Consider the following 23,420-nt stretch of genomic DNA (forward strand, 5'->3'; position numbering starts at 1 on the left):
AAACCATCAAATCTCCGACACCACTACGGCGGGAAAAAGATCCTTCAAGAACGGGACCAACGACGACTCAATAGAATCTTTCAACGTGACAGAAGTGTAACCCTTCCGCAAATTGCTGCAGATTTCAATGCAGCGAACAATTCAACGAAACATCACCGACATGGGCTTTCGGAGCCGAAGGCCCACCCGTGTACACTTGATTACTGTACGGCGCAAAGCTTTATGCCTCGCCTTGGCCCCCCAACACCGACATTGGACTGTTGATGACTAGAAACATATTGCCTGGTCGGACGAATCGAGTTTCAAATTATATCGAGCGCATGGACGTATATGGGTATGGAGACAACATCATGAATGCATGATCCTTGGATGTCAGCAAGGGACTGTTCAAGCTAGTGGAGGCTCTGTAATGGTGTGGGACGTGTGCAGCTGGATTGGTATGGGATTCTTGAACTTCTAGATACGACCTTTGACAGGCGGCACGTACGTAAGCATCCTGTCTGATCACCTGCATGCGTATATGTCCATTGCGCATCCCGACGAACTTCGACAATTACAGCAGGACAATGCGACAACCCTCACGTTCAAAATTGCTACAGAATGGCTCCAGAAACTCTCTTCTGAGTTTAAACACTTCCGCTGGCCACCAAACTCCCCAGACATGAACATTATTAAGCATATCTGGGATGCCTTGCAACGTGCTATTCGGAAGAGATCTCAACCCCCTCGTACTCTTACGGATTTATGGACAGCCCTGCAGGATTCATGGTGTCAGTTTTTTCCAGTACTACTTCAGTCATTAGTCGAGTCCATGCCACGTCGTGTTGCGGTACTTCTGCGTGCTCGCGGGGTCTCTACACAATATTAGGCAGGTGCACCAGTTTCTTTGGCTATTCAGGGTATGTGAATGATGTACCTGTATAGTTTACAGTATAGAATTTTATCCTGGATGAGTACAACAGGTACAATTTTGAACAGGGCATATAATTACTGAATGTTTCCATATCACTATTGTAGTCGTGATTCTTTATGCTCTTTTATTGGTTAAGACTATAACATAACCTCATATGGTGTACTTTATTGTACTGTGAGTGCTTGCTTGACATTTTATGTTTCTTTCAAATTCTGAAGGTGGCAGGGGTAAAATACAGGGAGCGAAAGGCTATTTACAATTTGTACAGAAACCAGATGGCAGTTATAAGAGTCGAGGGGCATGAAAGGGAAGCAGTGGTTGGGAAAGGAGTGAGACAGGGTTGTAGCCTCTCCCCGATGTTATTCAATCTGTATATTGAGCAAGCAGTAAAGGAAACAAAAGAAAAATTCGGAGTAGGTATTAACATTCATGGAGAAGAAGTAAAAACTTTGAGGTTCGCCGATGACATTGTAATTCTGTCAGAGACAGCAAAGGACTTGGAAGAGCAGTTGAACGGAATGGACAGTGTCTTGAAAGGAGGATATAAGATGAACATCAACAAAAGCAAAACGAGGATAATGGAATGTAGTCTAATTAAGTCGGGTGATGCTGAGGGAATTAGATTAGGAAATGAGGCACTTAAAGTAGTAAAGGAGTTTTGCTATTTGGGGAGTAAAATAACTGATGATGGTCGAAGTAGAGAGGATATAAAATGTAGACTGGCAATGGCAAGGAAATCGTTTCTGAAGAAGAGAAATTTGTTAACATCGAGTATAGATTTAAGTGTCAGGAAGTCGTTTCTGAAAGTATTTGTATGGAGCATAGCCATGTATGGAAGTGAAACATGGACGATAACCAGTTTGGACAAGAAGAGAATAGAAGCTTTCGAAATGTGGTGCTACAGAAGAATGCTGAAGATAAGGTGGGTAGATCACGTAACTAATGAGGAGGTATTGAATAGGATTGGGGAGAAGAGAAGTTTGTGGCACAACTTGACTAGAAGAAGGGATCGGTTGGTAGAACATGTTTTGAGGCATCAAGGGATCACAAATTTAGCATTGGAGGGCAGCGTGGAGGGTAAAAATCGTAGGGGGAGACCAAGAGATCAATACACTAAGCAGATTCAGAAGGATGTAGGTTGCAGTTGGTACTGGGAGATGAAGAAGCTTGCACAGGATAGAGTAGCATGGAGAGCTGCATCAATCCAGTCTCAGGACTGAAGACCACAACAATAACAACATGATCTAAACTGCTAGTTAGTGAAAGGTTTTGTTCAATCATCAACTTATTTTCGTCCGCGTCACTTCTTTGTTTACTGGCTGTGGGGCACCGTTCGCATACAATAATTTTCACTCTTACGTACATTTTATACATCTGTGTGACCTAGGCGATGGACATGCCACATAGGCAGACTAATTAGAACTTTGAATTTTTAAGTTTTATATTACTCAGCTATAATTTATTGTGGCATACGTGCCAACTAAGACCGTTTCATCGAAAGAGTTTGTCCGTTCCCCTGAGGTTCTGACGCTGAATCTGGCTGCGTAAGGCAGCATGGTACGTGCAGGAGGAGCGTTTGAGATTAGAGGAGCTCACTTGTTGACTTTGGCTACACTTGAAGAACGTCGATCAAAATTGCAAGCTCTGTCCTTCACTGGCACCATACTAGGTGTCCGCCCCCGGTAGCTGACTGGTCGCTGGGAGTTGTGGCGTACTCCTGTAATCCAAGCTACTGGGAGGCCGTTTTGCGGGAGAGAACTGTGAAAACACCCACAGTTTCGGTCATCTTGTGAGCTCCAAGGCGTCCGTGCTGCCTTCCTGTACATGGACACACATGTTTCGCGGGTTCAAGTTTCGCGGGTTCAAGTTTCGCGTTAGTCAATATTTTGCCGGCTCTCTGTAATAAAAAAACTGAGTTCACCGATCAACAACGAACCTAAACGGGTGTCTTACGACGTCCGCCTGAGCAGATACAACGAATGAAAGAGAACAAAATGAGATTAAAAAAAAATTGGTCAGCGTGACAGACTGTCAATCCTAAGGGCCCGGGTTCGATTCCCGGCTGGGTCGGAGATTTTTCTCTGCTCAGGTACTGGGAGTTGTGTTGTGCTAATCATCATCATTTCATCCCCATCGACACGCAAGCCGCCGAAGGGGCGTCAAATTGAAAGACTTGCACCAGGCGAGTGGTCTACGCGACGGGAGGCTCTCGTCACACGCCATTATTATTACTATAGTAGGTGGGGCGTATTTCCCACATAACTTCTTTGTTTGCAATGTCTCAACTGAATATTTAAAGGGACGACCTCTTTTTCCCACCAAGAACGGCTTAATATTGTAATGAACTTTATATTCTAATGAACGCTCCGTAAAATTGCCATTTCTTTTCTATCGTGTCCATGCACAATCTGGCCTTGCACGTAGATGCCATTTTCTCGATAAAATCGTAGTCATCGCACGCTGGCTGAGAGTAACACATAACAAGCACTATCTTATCAGGAGAGCAGTAGCTAATCAGTACGAGGTGAGCTGTATCGCTGGAACTGAAGCAGCATTGCTCACTACTGTTGTGACCGTTGAACTACGTGCGCATTACCATTCCGTGTACCCGCAGAGCATGGAGACGCCGGAGGGTTTTAGGATAGTGCGGGCGCAGCCATCGGACCGCGACCGCGTGGAGCGGCTGGCGAGAACCGCCTTCTACCCGGACGAACCGATGAACGTCGCTCTGGGCAACACCAGGGGACCGCCCACGGACCAGCTGCTGTTCCTCTCGGCGCTCGACGAACCTCACTCACTGATCGCCGAGGACGCCAGCACCGGAGAGGCCGTCGGCATGTGCATCAACGGCATCGTCTCGCCCGAAGTCCACGAGAAGAAGAAACAACTACAGGTGCGCCGCCCTAGTAAGAGCAAGATTGCGTCTGAATTATCGTACTACATGTTCCTCTAGTTATTTGCGTTTGTTCTTCACCACTTTTCATATTTTCTGTGAATATTTTCACCTCTGTACCACGTAGCTCAAATAATGTAATTACAATCGGACTTTCTCTGTAATGTTGTTTCCTTCTTAATTGCACTACTGGCCATTAAAATTGCTACACCACGAAGATCACGTGCTGCAGACGCGAAATTTAACCGACAGGAAGAATATGATGTGTTATGCAAATGATTAGCTTTTCAGAGCATTCACACAAGGTTGGCGCCAGTGGCGACACCTACAACGTGCTGACATAAGGAAACTTCCCAACCGATTTCTCATACACAAACAGCAATTGACCGGCGTTGCCTGGTGAAACGTTGTTGTGATGCCTCGTGTAAGGAGGAGAAGTGCGTACCATCACGTTTCCGACTTTGATAAAGGTCGGATTGTAGCCTATCGCGATTGGGGTTTATCGTATCTCGACATTGCTTCTCGCGTTGGTCGAGATCCAATGACTGTTAGCAGAATATGGAATCGGTGGGTTCAGGAGGGTAATACGGAACGCCGTGCTGGATCCCAACGGCCCACGTATCACTAGTAGTCGAGATGACAGGCGTCTTACCCGCATGGCTGTAACGGATCGTGCAGCCACGTCGCGATCCCTGAGTCAACAGATGGGGACGTTTGCAAGACAACAACCATCTGCACGAACAATTCGACGACGTTTGCAACAGCGTGGACTATCAGCTCTGAGACCATGGCTGCAGTTACCCTTGACGCTGCATCACAGACAGGAGTGCCTGCGATGGAGTACTCAACGACGAATCCGGGTGCACGAATGGCAAAACGTCATATTTTCGGATGAATCCAGGTTCGGTTTACAGCATTGGAAGCACGTATTCATCATCCCCATTCTGGCGTATCGCCCAGCGTGATGGTATGGGGTGCCATTGGTTACACGTCTCGGTCACCTCTTGTTCGCACTGACGGCACTTTGAACAGTGGACGTTACATTTCAGATGTGTTACGACCCTTGTCTCTACCCTTCATTCGATCCCTGCGAAACCCTACATTTCAGCAGGATAATGCACGACCGCATGTTGCAGGCCCTGTACGGGCCTTTCTGGATACAGAAAATGTTCGACTGCTGCCCTGGCCAGCCCATTCTTCGGATCTCTCACCAACTGAAAACGTCTGGTCAATGGTGGCCGAGCTCGTCACAATACGCCAGTCACTACTCTTGACGAACTGTGGTATCGTGTTGAAGCTGCATGGGCAGCTGTTCCTGTACACGCCATCCAAGCTCTGTTTGACTCAATGCCCAGGCGTATCAAGGACGTTATTACGGCCAGAGGTGGTTGTTCTTGGTACTGATTTCTCAGGATCTATGCACCCAAACTGCGTTAAAATGTAATCACAAGTCAGTTCTAGTATAATATATTTGTCCAATGAATACCCGTTTATCATCTGCATGTCTTCTTGGTGTAGCAATTTTAATGGCCAGTAGTGTATAATTCATTGTGAAAAGTAGAATTGTGAGCTCAGCAGAGATTGGTCTTCCTGCTGACGTTCTAAAACCTATGCATTCGCTGGTTACAGCTGAAAACGAGACGTGGAAGAGAAATCGCTTAACCACTGTCCGTCACCTAAAAGACTTGGCGGGAGTTTCCTCTTGCATTTGGACCTAGCTATCTGGAACGTGTGTGCATCACAAAACCCTTAACGACTTCTATACAAAAGGCCATATTTACATTTGTAATTAGATGATCTATCGGCCCCGTTAAGGCCGCCTGGCGGCCTTACAAAGCATCCTCGGAGTGCCAAACAATTTAAAAAATAAGGAAATAAATAAATAAACAAGAACTTCTGATGTAGTTCGTGGACTAGGGATAGCGTCTTTCACTGCTTATCAAACTATGATGGGTCCCAGGTTCTATCCTCGCAGATTCTATCCCAGCTACTACATAAATTTTGAGTAAATATCATCAGCAAGGTTGGCCTAAGATTTCCGCTACTAGAAGTCAAATTCGTCCTACGAACAGCCTCGTCAAAGAGAGCGGAGGAGTGGGCAGAGGTATGGGATATACTGGTGTCTTAAGTGTGGGAAATTGCCCCTAGAATTCGGAGGAATTCGCAATGATCAACGGCATGAGGATGCAGAAGGCCTTCTGCATTGGAAACCACTGAATTAAAGACACGCTATGTCTGTCCAAGAACATATGGCCTGTAATGGAAAAAAATTCATAGTGCTCCCTCCACTGATAAAATAAATTCTGGGTTAGTCACTCATACAAATCTGTGGAAGTGAATGCCTAAGGAGAGGCAACCGTAACAAAAAAAAATCTGAATAATCAACAAAAAAAATCTACAAATCGGAGCGTCGTATATCAAGAATATGGTAGTAAATCTAAAAATCTGACAACAGAAATTGTAAGCTTCATTTTATAGTAGACTCAGTGACCTGAAATGGACAGAAGACAAGGACTTCTGGTCAGACGAATAGAGGATAGTATAGACAGATCAAGCAATTCCATCAGATTACGGGATGGTGGTCTACGGGCATACAGGTAACGCCCGATATGTGTTCCAAAGAGTACACATTGGGCACATTTCCTGACCATCAATTTGAGGTCACTGTAATGCCCATCAAACAACTGCAGTACGATTCTGACCTTGAAACACCAACAGTTACCCTGTAGGAATATGTCATCGCCATAGCGGGAGACTTCAAGCGATGCAGTTGGTCCACAATAATGTTCACGCAGTTCATTGCTCTTATAATGCCTTCGAATACCACCGCAGGTCTCATGGAAAATCAACTAAATGTACCAGCATAATTCTGCCTCACCTGCATCTGTGGTCCTGTCAGTGTTTCAGGTAACCATTTGCCGGGATGACGCCCCAACCATCGACCTGTTTTTCCCTCTACAGTTCCCTCTAGTACCATGTAAGTGAGTCCCTGATGTCTGGACAGATGTCCTATCATCGCGTACCTTCTCCTTGCCAATTTACTTTTTGTACCTGGGATTTACAGTCATGTAGAACTTTATAAAAGACAGAGTATTTACGCCAGTGACCGTAACACTTTCTTTATTTGACGATTGTAACAGCGTCACGAATGTTTTAAATACTAATGACAACGACATATAAATGTGTCAGCTTATTTTAAATTGATATGGCCTAAAGCCACAAAAATCTGCACTTGATAATGTTCTAAGGCCGAAATTTCAATCGTTAAATAAAGAAAGTTTTAGTCACTGGCGTAAATATGATGTCTTTCATAAAGTTCTCCTTGTCAGTTTTTCCACATATTCCTTTCCTCATCGATTCTGCTTGGAAACTCCTTATTCCTTACCTTATCAATCCACTTAAGTTTCAAAATTTGTCTGTAGCACCACGTTTCAAATCCTTCGATTCTCTTTAGTTCTGGTTTTCCAACAGTCCATGTTTCTCATACATACTATGCTGTTCTCTAAACGTACATTCTCAGAAATTTGTTCCACAAATCAAGGCCTATGTTCGATACTAGTAGAATTTTCTTGGCCAGGAAAGCCCTATTTCCGGTGTTACTCTGCTTTTGATGTCCTACTTGCTCCGTTTGTTTCTTTTACTGGCTGGGTAGTAGAATTCCTTAACTTCATCTACTTATCTACTTCGTTACCACCAATCCTGATGTTAAGTTTCTCGCTGTTCTCGTTTTTGCTACTTCTTATGACTTTCTTCGATTTATTTTCAGTCAATATTCTTTACTCATTACAGCTTTCATTCCGTTCAGCAGATCCTGTAATTCTTCTTCACTTTCACTCAGGATAGCAATGTCATCTGCAAATCCTTTCACCTAGAATTTTGATTCCACTCCTAACCGTTTTTTATTTCCATCATCGCTTCTTTCGTGTACTGATTGAACAGTAGGGGCGAAAGACTAGATCCGTGTCTTACAACCTTTTGAATCCGAGGACTTCGTTCTTGGTCATCCACTCTTATTATTCCCTCTTGGCTCTTGTACATATTGTACATATATTTCCTGTCTCTCCCTATAGCTTACCTCTATTTTTCTCAGAGTTTCGAACATCTTAGACCATTCCACATTGTCGAACGCTTTTTACAGTTCGATAAATCCTATTAATATGTTTTTATTTCTGTTTATTCGTGCTTCCGTTGTCAACCGCAATGTCAGGAGTGCTTCTATGGTGTATGTACCTTTCCTAAAGCCAAACTGATCGTCATCTAACACGCTCTCAATCTTCTTTTTCATTCTTCTGTATATCATTCTCGTAAGCACCTTGATGCTTGAGCTGTTGATTGTGTGATATTTCTCGCACTTGTCAGCTCTTGCGCTCTTCGGAATTGTGTGGATGATATTTTTTCCGAAAGTCAGATGGTATGCCGCCAGACTCAGACATTTTACATACCAATGTGAATAGTTGTATTTTCGCTATAATGGCTGCCTATTCACCTCTCTTCCTCTTACATTCTTTCTTTACTGCGTCACATGCCCACAATTTACCCTGGAGGTATTCACCTTCTTGATGGGCAGTGGTCATCATCTGTTGGCTCATCAGTCTACGTAAACCGCATTGTGCTAGATCTAGACTTCCTGATTAGCATCATGCTTGTTTGTGCTGCCTTGGTAAAATTATTGGCACGCTTTCACTACGGATGGACACGACATTGTATTTGGTCCATACACCACCAGAATGTAAAGGCGAATCTATGTGCAAGTTAGACGTTTTACGTACAAGAATTGTGCTGTATGGCATACTTCAACTTTGGAATACGTTTCCAGTTGCCACATCATTTCACTCCCAAACAATTACCCACCTGTTAACCGTACCGATGGAGAGCTGTGTCTGCGGGACACCCGGAAGAATGGGCCACCCTTGTTGCTCAACCGTCTAAGCGGCACTGAATGAGTAACTCAGTGTCTGAATGGAGACAGTGAAGTTATACAGTAAACTTCAGGTAGTAACAGCGAATGAAGTGTTCAAAAACCACAAAAATAGGAGGTATACATGGAAAAGTGGTGGAAACACGTGAAGATACCAGCCGGATTACGTCATGGTGGGACAGGTATTTTGATATCAGATATGTATTGTAATCCAAACCCAGGATCAGATCTAGATCCTGATCCTAATTTATTATGATGTAGAGACGGATGAAGCTTAAGAGAATCGCCAGGCAGAATTTACGCTGACGAACGATGATATGCATTTGAAATTTCCTGAGGATTCGGGTAATGCGAAAACAATACCACAGTATGCAGTTCCATTGAAGAGGAATACACATATATCGAAACAGCTGCCACAGAAGCTGGACTGACAAATGTATGTCCAAGGAAGGTAACTGCGTAGAACCATTGGGTAATAGAAGAAATATTCCGACTGACCGACGAATGCAGGAGGTACAAAAATGCTAGGAAAAAGACAGGAATACTTGTATGCAACTTACGACTGAAACGAGCATAAAGTGAATGGAAGCTAAGACGAAATGGTTGCAGGAAGAACGTAAAGAAATCGAACAATAATGGTGATCGAAAAAGCAGATTCGGCACAGAGAAAAAGCGAAAGAAACTTTGGTAAAATTAAAGACAAAGCTATAAATATTAAGCAAAAAATGGTTCTGAGGTCATCAGTCCCCTAGACTTAGAACTACGCAAACCTAACTAACCTAAGGACATCACACACACCCATGTCCGAGGCAGGATTCGAACCTGCGACCGTAGCAGCCACGTGGTTCCGGGATGAAAAATATTAAGCTTGAAGGAGAAGTTCCGTTGCTAAACGTTCAGCATAGAACGGGTAGACGGCACGAATACTCTGAACGCATCTGTGAGGGGGAGAATATGTCTTATAACGTGATAATAGAAGAAATGGAAGTAAATTTGAAGACCTAGGAGAGTCAGTATTACAGCCAGAATTTGACAGAGCTTTAGAAGACACACTGTCAAATAAGGGTGAAGCCATAGACAACGATCCTCCGAAATTCCTAAAATCATATGGGGAGTGGCAGCCAAACGACTATCGAAGTTGGTGTGTAGAATCTATGAGACTGGAGACATATCATCAGACACGGAAAAACATCGACAACTCAGTTCCAAAGGCAGCAGTGGCAGACAAAAGTGAGTACTGCATAGTCATAGTAATGGTTTCTTGCATCGTACTTGTCTACAAGAACAATGTATAGAAGAATGGAGATTCTGTTACATGATGTTCAATTCGACAAAGAAGAATGGAGAAGAAAATCGAGATTCTGTTACATGATTCTCAGTTCCTCTTAATGACAGGTAACTGACCCAGAGACGCATTGCGCTTCATAATGGAAGCAAGACAAGAAAAATGAGGATACGTTCATTGAAAGCGTCGACCAAGAAAGAGAGTTCAGCAGTGTAAAATAGTGCCAGATGTTCAAAATTCTCAGAAAAAGTGATTGTATGCTACAGGAAAAGGCAGGTAATACATGATTTGTATAAGAATCAAGAAGGAACAATAAGACTGGAAAATAAAGAACGAAATGCTCTGATTAAAAGTTTTTGTCCACAACAGTTCAGTCTACCGAAGAAACAAAGACGGAAATAAAAGAAATTTTCAGGGATGGGATTAAAATCAAGCATGAAAGGATATCGATGATGAGATTCGCTGGTGACATTACTACACTCAAACTAAGCGAGAAAGAATTATTACAGGACGTACTGAATATACTGTTCGCAGAACATTGATACAGAATAAAGCGAAAATTGACGAAAGTAATGTAGAGTGGTAGAAATGAGGTTAATCGGAAACCTAATATCGAAATTGGGGACCTTGAAGTACACTGAAGTGCCAAGGAATACTGCACATCGGTCGGCAACGCCTATATAACACAAAAAGTGTGTGGCGCAGTTGTCAGATCGGTTACTGCTGCTACGATGGCACGTTATCAGGATTTAAGTTTCAACATAGTGTTGTAGTCAGCGCACGAGCGATGGGGCACAGCATCTCCGAGGTCGTGATGATAGTGTGGATATTCCCGTACAACCATTTCACGAGTGTACCGTGATCATCAGGATTCGGAAAAACATCAAATCTCCGACACTGCTGCGGCGGGAACTAGATCCTGCAAGATCGGGACCAACGCCATCTGGAGAGAATCTTTCAATGTGACGGAGGCGGAACCCTTCCGCAAATTGCTGCAGATTTCAGTTCTGAGCCATCAACAAGTGTCAGCGTGCGAACCATTCAACGAAACATCATCAATATCGGCTTTCGGATCCCAAGGCCCACTCGTGTACTCTTGATGACTGCACCACATAAAGCTTTACTCCTCGCCTGTACCCGCCCACACCGACATTGGACTGTTGATGACTGGAAACGTGTTGCCTGGTCTGACGAGTCTCGTTTGAAATTACATCGAGCGGATGGGCGTTTACGGGTATGGAGACAACTTCATGACTTCGTGGACCCTGCATGTCAACAGGGGAATGTTCAAGCTGTTGGAGGCTCTGTAATGGTGTGGAGCGTATGCAGTTGGAGTGATAGGGGACCGCTGATATGTCTAGATACGTCTGTGACACGTACATAAGAATCCTGTCTGATCACCTTCAACTCCTGTCTGATAACCTGCATCCATTCATGTCCATTGTGCGTTCTGATGGATTTGAGCAATACCAGCAGGACAACGCGACAGCCACACGTCCAGAATTGCCGCAGAGTGGCTCCAGGAACACTCTTCTGAGTTTAAACGCTTACGCTGGCCATCTAACTCCCTAGACATGAACATTATTGAGCATATCTGGGATGCCTTGCAACATGCTGTTTAGAAGAGATCTCCACCTCCTCGTACTCTTACGCATTTATGGACAGCCCTGCAGGATTCATGATATAAGTTCCCTCTAGCACTACCTCAGACATTAGTCGTGTCCACGCCACATCATGCTGCGGCACTTCTGCGTGCTCGCGGGGCCCTACACGATATTAGGCTGGTGTACCAGTTTCTTTGGCTCTTGTAACGTGTAATATGTAAAAACAAAATGCAACCAGTCGCCCATTGAGTGGTGGCAAATTGCCTTAAGCTCCGTCAAATGGCCGTTGGCGTGTACGGCATGATACGTCTGAAAGCAAATTACGAGGGAGCGTCATGGTCTGTGGAATGTGTTCCTGCCATTCCTTAGATGATATCGTGTTCTGTAAGACACAGTGGATCAATAAAAGTATGCATCCATCATTGTTGACCATGTCCACCCCTATATGCAGTTTGTTTCTCCTTTTCAAGATTTCATCTATCAGTTGGACAAAGGAATGTGTCACATGGTTTGTAGTCCACGTGCGTGTTTCTAATAGCACCAGAATGAGTTTAGCATTCTCCCCTGTCTACCACCCTCCCAGGATTTAAACCTAATCGAGAATCTGTGGGAAGACCTCAGTGGGTCTGTTCGCGCCACAGCTCCTCAGACCGGAAACCTAGCGCAGCTGGCCACTGTATTGGAGTCGACATGGGTCCCATTCCTGTTAATACCTTCCAGTGTCTCACTGACTCTTTTCATGCACGTCTCGCAGTGGACAGCGCCCCAAAAGGTGGTTATTCAGCATGTCGAAAGGTGATCACGTAATGTAACTGGATAGCATATGAAGAAACCAGTATGTCTCTGCCTGTGCACGCGCGTGTGTGTGTGTGTGTGTGTTTGTGTGTGTGTGTGTGTGTGTGTGTTTGTGTGTTTGTGTTTTTACAGTACAGAGAACTGATAGTTAAGAAGAAATTAAATATGTGCTAAGTGCAACATAAAACAAGAACCTGTGAAATAAATAAAAGCTACAACATATGGAATGTAAGTATAGGTAAATCAGTAGGAAGTCAACAGATTAGGTTTCTATCTCATTAATGGGTAACAGAAAGAAGATAAAGCCAAACACACACAAAGACACAAACACACGAAACACTCAAATGGTATACTCATTTTATTACAAATTCGGCAGCTTTGTTCGATTTTTTTCTTCTGCTTATTGTGTTCAACATTTGATTAACATGCATAAATATTGATACATAATAGGACAGCTAACTTCTTTTTTTCTTTTTGTAATATTGTCCATTACCTTCATAGTATTATAATGGTCTGCTCAACAGATCACACTGAAGGGCTATAGTATCAGAAGTTCATGTACAATGCAGTACATTGTTTTTCTCTTTGTGAGTGGGACGGGGAGGAAGGTGGACGCAAGCTTGAGAGATAAATATGTCGCACACGTTTTCAACAGTTATTTGATTTGTTTCTACTTGTAAATAACTGTATTTAGTGGGAGCTTGTACGTAGAATGTGCTAAATAAGACGCCAGGGTGTTACCAGTATGCAAAATTATGTGCTAACGTACAAAAAAGACAGAAATGCACAAATATCGAAATGAAGTAAAGAAGGAGTAGACTGTATCATCGCCAATGTTGGGCAAATTCGCTATTTTTCGAGGCATTTTCAAAGATACATGCAAGCCGTTCTGCAATGCCATAGTAGAGAAGTGTATTAGAACAGACTCGACAGTTCTATATGTAGTGGCATGGCAAGACAGCCAAGTCACAATGAGAGGAAGCCGAAAGGCACGCGTTAAAAGCTCACGCAGTCTGGCGTGAGGTCTGGAACAAGGTAAAGTAATTGTCCTATAAAGAAAAGAACGTAGTTCTTGGAATACTTAGCTTTAATCCACAATTGTAGAACATCGTTCTTGATGATACATGCTTCACATAATAAATATCAATTGAATACGGCGCCTTGCTAGGTCGTAGCAAATGACGTAGCTGAAGGCTATGCTAACTATCGTCTCGGCAAATGAGAGCGTATTTGTCAGTGAACCTTTCCTAGCAAAGTCGGCTGTACAACTGGGCCGAGTGCTAGTAAGTCTCTCTAGACCTGCCGTGTGGTGGCGCTCGGTCTGCAATCACTGACAGTGGCGACACGCGGGTCCGACGTATACTAATGGACCGCGGCCGATTTAAAGGCTACCACCTAGCAAGTGTGTTGTCTGGCGGTGACACCACACTATACAGTGCCATAGAAACCTAAAAATAATTGTGGCTGTCCCAGAAAGAAAATGTTAGATTAGATTCGATTATATCTGCTTTCATTCCAATTGATCCGTAGTGAGGAGGTCCTCCAGGATGTAGAACATGTCAGAATAACAACAATACATGAAAAATATTTACAACTAAAACAAATAAGCTAATTACCATTCCACAGGTCCCAAGTGGAATGATCGTCATTTTTTAATGTACACTATATGAAAGAGTCATTTTACAAATACTAATGCACTCAATTTAAAATAAAAAAGTTTTTTTATTTATTTATAAGGTAATAAACGTGTAATACAACTAATATAATACTTATTTACAATGAACACATTACTGCACTGAAATGGTGCAGAAGTTAGATTGTACTTACACACACACACACATATTTATAAGGAACACATAACTGCACTGACATTGTGCAGAAGTTATATTGTACTTATGTATATACACAAATCAGTTGGTTTTTCTGAGAAATTCATCAACGGAGCAGAAGTAATTGGCCACCAATAAATCCTTTAGGATTCTCTTAAACTGAATTTCATTGGTTGTTATGCTTTTTATGGCTGCTGGAAAGTTACTGAAAATGTGTGTTCCTGCATAATGCACACCTTTTTGTACAAGACTAAGTGAGTTTAAATCCTTGTTATTCTTATTTCTAGTATTGATTTCATGAATTGAGCGGTTGGTTTGAAAAAGTGATATATTTTTAATGACAAATTTCATTAAGAAATACATATATTGGGAAGCAGTAGTTAGTATCCCTAGTTCCCTAAACACGCTTCTGCAGGATGTTCTTGAGTTCGCACCACATATAACTCTTACTGCACGTTTTTGTGCCCGGAAAACTTTAGCTTGGCTTGATGAATTACCCCAAAACGTATTCCCATATGACATTATGGAATGAAAGTAAGCATATGTCTGACACTATTCGCATTGCAAATAGAGATTTGTTAAGTCGCTTCAGCAGTTCTGTGGTGTGCTCCTCCCAGTTGAATTTATTATCAAGCTGTAATCCCAAGAATTTAACACTGTCCACTTCTTCTATCTGCTTGTCATCGTATGTTAGGCATATACTCTTGGGACAACCCTTACAAGTTCTGAACTGCATGTAGTGTGTTTTTCAAAGTTTAGTGAGAAGGAATTGGCTAGGAACCAGTGATTAATCTCCACAAATATTTTATTAGCTGATCTTTCTAAGACTACAGTTGATTTGCTATTTATTGCAATGTATGTATCATCGGCAAACAAAACGAACTTGGCACCTGGTAATGGTACTGATGAAAGGTCATTGATTTACACAAGAAAAAGTAATGGCCCCAAAATGGAACCTTGTGGGACCCCACATGTAATTAGTCCCAGTTGTATGATGCCTGATAGCTTGATACATGTCCATTTCCTAATAACACCAGGTACATCTGACCTGAGTCACGTGGACAAGGAAAGAGCCTAGTTTATTTCAGGTGTCGAATAAAATCTACAGCACTAGTCATGTAATGACATTCAAAATTAATAGGGAGCATCACGGGCAAACCTTCACCTTCCAGTGGTTACGTGACCATGGTGACAACACAAAATCTGTTTTGCACAGCTCTGGATAACTCCAGACGTATTTCCACTCTGTGGCTGTACTGACAGGAGGGTGTGCCGGTGTTGCAGCCGCAGGACGAAGTGCTGCGCACGGTGCTGCGCGTGCTGCGCGCGGTGTGGGCCGAGGCGGACGTGTGGTCGCGGACGGCTGCTCGGTGCGCGCTAGAGGTGCGCATCCTGGCCGTGGCTAGTTCGGCGCGCGGCCGCGGCCTGGCTGCGGCGCTGTTGGCGGAGTCGCTGCGGATGGCCAAGGAGGAGTTGCGGCTGCCGCTGGCGCTCATCCTCTGTACCAGCGCATTCTCCGCCAAGCTGTCGCAGCAAGCGGGCATGCGGCTCGTCTACGAGAAGCCGTACTGTCAAACCGATATGCCGGCGCAGCCGCCACAGCCGCACGACAGGATCGCGATTTACATGCTGGACCTACAGGACTAGCAGGTAACTTGACATTGTTTACAGTGTATACCAGTGTGGTCAATAAGCAATGTAGCTAGTGGACTTTTTCACTCATCTACATCTACATTTATACTCCGCAAGCCACACAACGGTATGTGGCGGAGGACACTTTACGTGCCACTGTCATTACCTCCCTTTCCTGTTCCAGTCGCGTATGGTTCGCGGGAAGAACGACTGCCGGAAAGCCTCCGTGCGCGCTCAAATCTCTCTAATTTTATATTCGTGATTTCCTCGGGAGGTATAAGTAGGGGGAAGCAATATATTACATACCTCATCCAGAAACGCACCCTCTCGAAACCTGGACAGCAAGCAACACCGCGATGCAGAGCCCCTCTCTTGCAGAGTCTGCCACTTGAGTTTGCTAAACATCTCCGTATCGCTATTACGCTTACCAAATAACCCTGTGACAAAACGCGCCGCTCTTCCTTGGATCTTTTCTATCTCCTCAGTCAACCCGACCTGGTACAGAACCCACACTGATGAGCAATACTCAAGTATAGGTCGAACGAGTGTTTTGTAAACCACTTCCTTTCTTGATGGACTACATTTTCTAAGGACTCTCCCAATGAATCTCAACCTGGCACCCGCATTACCAACAGTTAACTGAATAGCTACGTACATTTATTCTATTGCGGGTGGACTGGCAGATGTTCAAGTATTTCATTAAAAAATTTAAGGTAGCAGGGAAATTTCCACCAATACGATAGTGACGCACATTTTCTTTATTATGAGCTTTGTGAGGTGGAAGCTCATCTAAGTTGTCGGTCGAGAATCTAATATGGGAATATATGATCACTCAGATTAAAGTTCTCTAAATTAGCACACATCACTTCACTCCCGCATGCAAATGTCAGCGTAGCTATCTTAAAAGAACTTCTTCTTTTGCTTGCGCCTTTGTCCCCCAGTTTTCGCAGGGTCGGCGTGGTTACAATCGGATTTGGCAAGGTTAGTTGGAAGGGGTGGCCGAATGTCCTTCCTGCCGGTACCACAGCTGTTTGCATCTACTTTTATTTATTTTTTTCTTGTTTTTTTTTTTTGTTTTATTTTTGTGGTCATCAGTCTACTGACTGGTTTGATGCGGCCCGCCACGAATTCCTTTCCTGTGCTAACCTCTTCATCTCAGAGTAGCACTTGCAACCTACGTCCTCAATTATTTGCTTGACGTATTCCAATCTCTGTCTTCCTCTACAGTTTTTGCCCTCTACAGCTCCCTCTCGTACCATGGAAGTCATCCCCTCATGTCTTAGCAGATGTCCTATCATCCTGTCCCTTCTCCTTATCAGTGTTTTCCACACATTCCTTTCCTCTCCGATTCTGCGTAGAACCTCCTCATTCCTTACCTTATCAGTCCACCTAATTTTCAACATTCGTCTATAGCACCACATCTCAAATGCTTCGATTCTCTTCTGTTCCGGTTTTCCCACAATCCATGTTTCACTACCATACAGTGCTGTACTTCAGACATACATCCTCAGAAATTTCTTCCTCAAATTAAGGCCGGTATCTGATATTAGTAGATTTCTCTTAGCCAGAAATGCCTTTTTTGCCATAGCGAGTCTGCTTTTGATGTCCTCCTTGCTCCGTCCGTCATTGGTTATTTTACTGCCTAGGTAGCAGAATTTTTTAACTTCATTGACTTCGTGACCATCAATCCCAATGTTAAGTTTCTCGCTGTTCTCATTTCTACTACTTCTCATTACCTTCGATTTATTCTCAGTCCATTCTGTTTAGTCAGTAGACTGTTCATTCCACTCAGCAGATCATGTAATTCTTCTTCACTTCCATTCACGATAGCAATGTCATCAGCGAATCGTATCATTGCTATCCTTTCACCTTGAATTTTAGTTTCACTCCTGAACCTTTCTTTTATTTCCATCATTTCTTCCTCGATGTACAGATTGAACAGTAGGGGCGAAAGGCTACAGTCATGTCTTACACCCTTCTTAATACGAGCACTTCGTTCTTGATCGTCCACTCTTATTATTCCCTCTTGGTTGTTGTACATATTCTCGTATATGACCCGTCTCTCCCTGTAGCTTACCCCCACTTTTTTCAGAATCTCGAAGAGCTTGCACAATTTTATATTGTCGAACGCTTTTTCCAGGTCGACAAATCCTATGAAAGTGTCTTGATTTTTCTTTAGCCTTGGTTCCATTATTAGCCGTAACGTCAGAATTGCCTCTCTCGTCCCTTTACTTTTCCTAAAGCCAAACTGATCGTCACCTAGCGCATTCTCAATTTTCTTTTCCATTCTTCTGTATATTATTCTTGTAAGCAGCTTCGATGCATGAGCTGTTAAGCTGATTGTGCGATAATTCTCGCACTTGTCAGCTCTTGCCGTCTTCGGAATTGTGTGGACGATGCTTTTCCGAAAGTCAGATGGTATATCGCCAGACTCATATATTCTACACACCAACGTGAATAGTCGTTTTGTTGCCACTTCCTCCAATGATTTTAGAAATTCTGATGGAATGTTATCTATCCCTTCTGCCTCCAAATTCTAATACTGGATCCCCTATTTCTTCTAAATCGACTCCTGTTTCTTCTTCTATCACATCAGACTAATCTTCACCCTCATAGAGGCTTTCAATGTATTCTTTCCACCTATCTGCTCTCTCCTCTGCATTTAACAGTGGAATTCCTGTTGCACTCTTAATGTTACCACCGTTGCTTTCAATGTCACCAAAGGTTGTTTTGACTTCCCTGTATGCTGAGTCTGTCCTTCCGACAATCATATCTTTTTCGATGTCTTCACATTTTTCCTGCAGCCATTTCGTCTTAGCTTCCCTGCACTTCCTATTTATTTCATTCCTCAGCGACTTGTATTTCTGTATTCCTGATTTTCCCGGAACATGTTTGTACTTCCTCCTTTCATCAATCAACTGAAGTATTTCTTCTGTTACCCATGGTTTCTTCGCAGCTACCTTCTTTGTACCTATGTTTTCCTTCCCAACTTCTGTGATGGCCTTTTTTAGAGATGTCCATTCCTCTTCAACTGTACTGCCTACTGCGCTATTCCTTATTGCTGTATCTATAGTGTTAGAGAACTTCAAACGTATCTCGACATTCCTTAGTACTTCCGTATCCCACTTCTTTGCGTATTGATTCTTCCTGACTAATGTCTTGAACTTCAGCCTACTCTTCATCACTACTATATTGTGATCTGAGTCTATATCTGCTCCTGGGTATGCCTTACAATCCAGTATCTGATTTCGGAATCTCTGTCTGACCATGATGTAATCTAATTGAAATCTTCCCGTATCTCCCGGCCTTTTCCAAGTATACCTCCTCCTCTTGTGATTCTTGAACAGGGTATTCGCTATTACTAGCTGAAACTTGTTACAGAACTCAATAAGTCTTTCTCTTCTTTCATTCCTTGTCCCAAGCCTGTCCTGTAACCTTTTCTTCTCCTCCTTCCCCTACAACTGCATTCCAGTCGCCCATGACTATTAGATTTTCGTCCCCCTTTACAAACTGCAATACCATTTCAATATCCTCATACACTTTCTCTATCTGTTCATCTTCAGCTTGCGACGTCGGCATGTATACCTGAACTATCGTTGTCGGTGTTGGTCTGCTGTCGATTCTGATTAGAACAACCCGGTCACTGAATTGTTCACAGTAACACACCCTCTGCCCTACCTTCCTATTCATAACGAAACCTACACCTGTTATACCATTTTCTGCTGCTGTTGATATTACCCGATACCCATCTGACAAGAAATCCTTGTCTTCCTTCCACTTCACTTCACTGACCCCTACTATATCTAGATTGAGCCTTTGCATTTCCCTTTTCAGATTTTCTAGTTTACCTACCACGTTCAAGCTTCTGACGCCCCGACTTGTAGAACGTTATCCTTTCATTGATTATTCAATCTTTTTCTCATGGTAACCTCCCCCTTGGCAGTCCCCTCCCGGAAATCCGAATGGGGGACTATTCCGGAATCTTTTGCCAATGAAGAGATCGTCATGACACTTCTTCAAATACAGGCCACATGTCCTGTGTATACACGTTACGTGTCTTTAATGCAGTGGTTTCCATTGCCTTCTGCATCCTCATGTCGTTGATCATTGCTGATTCTTCCGCCTTTAGGGGCAATTTCCCACCCCTAGGACAAGAGAGTGCCCTGAACCTCTATCCGCTCCTCCGCCCTCTTTGACAAGGCCATTGGCAGAATGAGGCTGACTTCTTACGCCGGAAGTCTTCGGCCGCCAATGCTGATTATTTATCAACATTTAGGCAGTGGCGGGGATCGAAACCGGGACCGAAGACGTTTTGATTATGAATCAAAGACGCTACCCCTAGACCACGGGTACCCATTGCATCTACTGTAAACCATGAAAGAGAGCGAACGTGTTGCAAATTCTGCGAGTCGTGTAACTGAGGCGTTACGTGGGAACCAGCCCGGTATTCAGCTAGGAGGATGTGGAAAACAGCCTAAGAGCCACATCCAGGCTGGCCAGCACACCGACTCTCGTCGCTAATCCGATGGGCGGAGTAGATCCGGGGCCGGTGCACCTACCTGAGTCCAGGAAGCAGCTCACTAGCGCTCTCGGCTAACCTGGCGGGTCCGTCTTAACAAACGAATCGTCGAATAATACTAGATATGTTATTAATGTGTCCAAATATCACATTACGTCAAATCCAAAATAGATCTTTCTGTATCATGTATTGCATACAGTCATAGCCAAAATTTACACGAATAGACAGTGTGTGGAGGGGGAAAAATCGTAGAGGGAGACCAAGAGATGAATACACTAAGCAGATTCAGAAGGATGTAGGTTGCAGTAAGTACTGGGAGATGAAGAAGCTTGCACAGGATAGAGTAGCATGGAGAGCTGCATCAAACCAGTCTCAGGACTGAAGACCACAACAACAACGACAGACAGTGTGTACAAAAATTCAGTGCCCAAGCTAACAGCGATAATGACAGAAACAAAAACAAGTACCTTTCGCAAAGCAATCACATGTTGCACCCATGGTCTAGGAGTAGCACATTCGATTCATAGTCAAAGCATATTTGGTGCCGGATTCGAATCCGACCGTTGCTTATATTTTGAATAATAATCAGTATTGACAGGGGAAGACTTCCGGCATAAGAAGTCAGCCTGCCAACGGGCTTGTCAAAGAGGGCGGAGGTGAGGACAGAGGTTCAGGGCACTCTCTTGTCCTAGGGGTGGTCAACTGCCCCTAAAGGTGGAAGAATCAGCAATGGTCAACGTCATGAGGATGCAGAAGGCAATGGAAACAACTCCATTAAAAACACGTAGCGTGTATCCACAGGACATGCAGCCTGTACTTGACGAAGGTCATGATGATCACCCCATTCGCAAAAAGATTCCGGGATAGTTCCCCATTCGAATATCCGGGAGGGAACTGCCAAGGAGGAGGTTACCATGAGAAAAAGATTGAATAATCAATGAAAGAATAACGTTTCACGAGTCGGGGCGTGTAATGTCAGATGCCTGAACGTGGTAGAGAAACTAGAATATCTGAAAATGGAAATACAAAAACTCAATCTAGATATAGTAGGGTGTCAGCGAAGTGGAAAGAAGAGATGAGTATTGGATAATATGAACAGCAGTAGAAATTGGTGTAATATCAGTAGGAATCGTTATGAATAGGAAGATAGGGCAGAAAGTGTGTTTCTGTGAACAGTTCAGTGACAGGGTCGTTCTTATCAGAATCGACAGCATACCAACATGAAAAACGATTGTTGAGGTATACATGCCGACGTCGCAAGCTGAAGATGAAGAGACAGAGAGGATATTGAAAGGGTAATACAGTATGTAAAGGGGGATGAAAATCCAGTAGTCATGGGGGACTGGAATGCAGACTAATTGAGTTCTCTAACAACTTTCAGCTAGTAATAGCGAATACCCTGTTCAAGAATCACAAGGGAGGAGGTATATTTGGAAAAGGCCGGGTGATGCGGGAAGATTTCAGATTACATTATCCTCAGACAGAGATTCCGAAATCAGATACTGGATTGTAAGGCGTACCCAGGAGCAGACATGGACTCAGATCACAATATAGTAGTGATGAAGAGTAGGCTGAAGTTAAAGACATTAGTCAGGAAGAATCAATACGCAAGGAAGTTGGATACGGGAGTACTAAGGAATGACGACATACGCTTGAAGTTCACTAAGGCTATAGGTACAGCAATAAGGAACATCTCAGTAGGCAGTTCAGTTGAAGAGGAATGGACATCTCTAAAAAGGGCCATCATAGAAGTTGGGAAGGAAAACATATGTACAAAGAAGGTAACTGCGAAGAAACAACGGGTAACAAAGAAATACTTCACTTGATTGATGAAAGGAGGAGGTACAATGCTCGGCGAAACTCAGGAATAGAGAAAACAAGTAGCTGAGGAATGAAATAAATAGAAAGCGCAGGGAAGCTAAGACGAAATGGCTGCAGGAAAAATATGAAGACATCGAAAAAGAAATTATTGTCAGAAGGACAGACTCAGCATACAGGAAAGTCAAAACAACCTTCAGTGACATTACAAGCAAAGGTGATAACGTTAAGAGTGCAGCGGGAATTCCACTGCTAAATGCAAAGGAGAGAGTGAATAAGTGGAAAGAATACACTGAAAACTTCAATGGGGGGGAAGATTTGTCTGATGTGTTAGAAGAAGAAACAGGAGTCGATTTAGAAGAGACAGGGATCCAGTAATAGAATCAGAATTCAAAACAGCTTTGGAGGACTTAAGGTCAAGTAAGGCAGAAGTGATGGATAACATTCCGCCAGAATTTCTAAAATAATTGGTGGAAGTGGCAACAAAACGACTATTCACTTTGGTGTGTATAATATTTGAGTCTGGCGACATATCATCTGACTTTCGGAAAAGCACTATTAACACAATTCCGAAGACAGCAATAGCTGCCGAGTGCGAGAATTATCGCATAATCAGCTCAACAGCTCACGCATCCAAGTTGCTTACACGAGTAATATACCCAAGAATGGAAAAGAAAATTGTGGATGCGCTAGATGACGATCAGTTTGGCTTTCGGAAAGGTAAAGGCACGAGAGAGGCAATTCTGACGCTGCGATTAATAATGGAAGCAAAGCTAAATAAAAATCAAGACACTTTCATACGATATATCGATCTAAAAACAGTGTTCGACAATGTAAAATGTTCGAAATTCTGAAAAAAGTAGGGGTAAGCTATATGTACAACAGCCAAGAGGGAATAATGAGAGTGGACGACCAAGAACGAAGTGCTCGTATTAATATGGGTGTAAGACAAGGACATAGCCTTTCGCCCCTACTGTTCAATCTGTACATCGAGGAAGAAATGATGGAAATAAAAGAAAGGTTCAGGAGTGAAACTAAAATTCAAGGTGAAAGGATAGCAACGATACGATTCGCTGATGACATTGCTATCGTGAATGAAAGTGAAGAAGAATTACATGATCTGCTGAGTGGAATGAACAGTCTACTGAGTAAACAGAATGGACTGAGAATAAATCGAAGGTAATGAGAAGTAGTAGAAATGAGAACAGCGAGAA

At 43.3% G+C, this 23,420-nt stretch overlaps 1 protein-coding gene across 1 annotated transcript in view; it reads left to right on the top strand.

Moving 5' to 3' along the window:
- LOC126457355 (uncharacterized) overlaps positions 1-23,420 on the top strand; it is a 72,560-nt gene that overhangs the window by 41,476 nt on the left and 7,664 nt on the right. Inside the window, exons 2-3 of the mRNA XM_050093589.1 lie at positions 3,528-3,806; positions 15,522-15,887. Of these exons, the coding sequence (XP_049949546.1) occupies positions 3,531-3,806; positions 15,522-15,884 (639 nt within the window). The 5' untranslated portion in view covers positions 3,528-3,530 and the 3' untranslated portion in view covers positions 15,885-15,887. The remainder of the gene's footprint in view (positions 1-3,527; positions 3,807-15,521; positions 15,888-23,420) is intronic.

The sequence above is a fragment of the Schistocerca serialis genome, chromosome 1 (genome assembly GCF_023864345.2).
Source record: "Schistocerca serialis cubense isolate TAMUIC-IGC-003099 chromosome 1, iqSchSeri2.2, whole genome shotgun sequence".
NCBI lineage: Eukaryota > Metazoa > Arthropoda > Insecta > Orthoptera > Acrididae > Schistocerca > Schistocerca serialis.